The sequence below is a fragment of the Carlito syrichta genome, unplaced genomic scaffold (assembly GCF_000164805.1).
Source record: "Carlito syrichta isolate Samal-C Ts95f unplaced genomic scaffold, Tarsius_syrichta-2.0.1 Scaffold153660, whole genome shotgun sequence".
Classification (NCBI taxonomy): domain Eukaryota; kingdom Metazoa; phylum Chordata; class Mammalia; order Primates; family Tarsiidae; genus Carlito; species Carlito syrichta.
In genome coordinates this window covers 19,986-22,064 of record NW_007097756.1, presented here as the reverse complement: position 1 = coordinate 22,064, position 2,079 = coordinate 19,986, and the positions used below count along the sequence as shown (strand labels likewise).

The following is a 2,079-nucleotide window of genomic DNA, read 5'->3' as shown; positions in this document are numbered from 1 at the left end:
CCTCCCGGTGCGGCCCGGGCCAGCCCAGCCACGCGGCCCCCTTCCTCGGGAGTCCTGCAGCCCCGAAGCCGCTCGGCCTCCACTTCTCAGGGACACGCTTTGTCACCCGGCAGAGTGAGAGCAGACGCGCAGACGGGGTTCCCTGCGCGCCAGGCACGGTTCTCAGGGCGTTACACCGTCTTCCTCGGGGTGGGTACCGCGTCGTGCCCACTTTACAGATGCAGAGACCAAGGCACAGTGACTCGCCCACGGTCACGTGGTCATGGCAGCGCCAGGGTTTCAGCCAGAGTCCACACACTAAGCCCGCCCGCTGCACTACCCTATGTCCCATAAGCACGCAGAGGACAGGAGGGGGCGACCCTGATGTCCCCAGAGAGCCTAGCTCAGGCGTAGAGGCACAAGGCGGGATGGCATCGGGGCTGGTTTGTGGGGCCTTCGGTCCTGGGAGACGGCGCATGTCCAGCGGCCACTCTCCTGGCGTCTCAGCTGGCCTCCCCCATCCCTCCCTTCCTCCATGTCCACCTGCCGCGGGGCGGCTGTGAGTCAGTCCCTGGAGGGCTAGGGGGCCCGGAGATGCCCTCGGAACAGACCTCGGCTGCCCGGCGCCTGGGCCTAGCCTTTCCCCCAGCCCCCAGCACCAGGCCCAGAAGCTGCCAGCGCAGAGGGAGGGCTTGCTGGCCCACGAGGCGCGGAGGAGACGCAGGGAGAAGAAGCCTCTCACCCAGCACCACGACGTCCTTGCTGAACTCCAGTGTCTTCTGGTCCTGAGAGACGGCACAAGTCCAGCGGCCACTATGCTGGGGCCCCAGCTGGGACAGGGAGAGGCTGCCGACCCCACTTATCTTTTTATTCCCTGGACCTTGACATTGCAAGGAGGGGTTTCTACCCTGGGGGCCCTCCAAGCTCAGGGTCAGGCTCTGTCCCTGCAGCAGGCGAGTGTTGGAGTTGGCAGTCACTGTGGAGGAAGCAGGGGACCCGTGTCACACAGGAGACGGGCAGAAGGCCCACAGGAAGCCAAGAGCGTCTCCGCTCTCCCTGGTTCCAACGCCTTTCCTCCCGCCCCAGCAAGGCAGGGTTTCCCTCGCCCCTCGTCTCCTTTCCCTCCTCGGCTCCTCCCCCCTCTTCTCCCTCGGCCCCCTCCCCCTTCCCGTGGTTCCTGCCCTCTTCTTTCCCTCTGGCTCTGGCTCCTCCTCCCTCCATCGCTGGTCTGGAGGCCTGAAGAAGGCTGAGGAGACCGGGGGGCGGGTGAGCTCCCTCCCTGGGATCTGAGGCATCCCCTTCTCAGGCTGGCTTGGGGGCAGGGCTGGGCCGCGGGAAGGGAAGGGCCAGCTGCAGGGGTCCTCCTTCCCGCCTGCCCCACTCACGTGCAAACACCAGCAGCTCCACCTCCGTCTTCCTGTCCTGCACTTCACAGATGTAAGTCCCCGAGTCTCCCACCTCAAGATTCCTGATGATCAGGGGAAAAGATCCTTGGTCCCACAGGCTTTTTTTGGACTCGACACGTGGTTTCAGCCTGGAGCTACCTAAGAGAAGAAGCCGTGTGGGGGAGATTGAGGTGCCCAGAGGACATGGCACCCGGGCAAGGGTATGCCCACAAGTCTTCTGACCTGAGTTGTGCATTTCCTGCAGGAGAACCCAGCCTGACCGGGAGGCTCCATCGCTTCCATTTACCTGGCTGGGGCAGTCGCTCTCTAACCCCAAGCAACATGGCGCCCCTACCTAGAGAGCTCCAGCCCCTGCATGCCCAATTTACACGCACCATCTCAAGTAATCGCCACAAGAATTCCAAGAAATAGGTGCTCTTTTGCTTGTTTTGCAGATAAGAAAACTGAGACTCAGAGATAAGTGGCCCAAACTGGCCGGGCTCTGTGGCTTAGCCTGTCATCCCAGCACTTTGGGAGGCTGAGGTGAGCGGACTGCCTGAGCCCACGGGTTCAAGACGCCCCCAGACGACTTGGCGAGACCTCTTCTCTACAATAAATAACAAAATAAGCCGGGTGTGGTAGCACACGCCTGTAGTCCTGGCTACTTGGAAGGCTGAGGCGGAAGGATCGCTGGAGCCCAGCAGGTCGAGGCTGC

The 2,079-nt window shown here is 62.9% G+C and overlaps 1 protein-coding gene across 1 annotated transcript in view; it reads right to left on the bottom strand.

Moving 5' to 3' along the window:
- The window catches only part of CD4 (CD4 molecule), a gene marked incomplete at its 3' end in the record, with an annotated part of 16,026 nt that overhangs the window by 4,647 nt on the left and 9,300 nt on the right, over positions 1 to 2,079 (bottom strand). Inside the window, exons 3-4 of the mRNA XM_021708965.1 lie at positions 1,365 to 1,523; positions 722 to 955 (exon numbers count right to left, since the gene is read on the bottom strand). Coding sequence (XP_021564640.1) covers positions 722 to 955; positions 1,365 to 1,523 — 393 coding nt within the window. The remainder of the gene's footprint in view (positions 1 to 721; positions 956 to 1,364; positions 1,524 to 2,079) is intronic.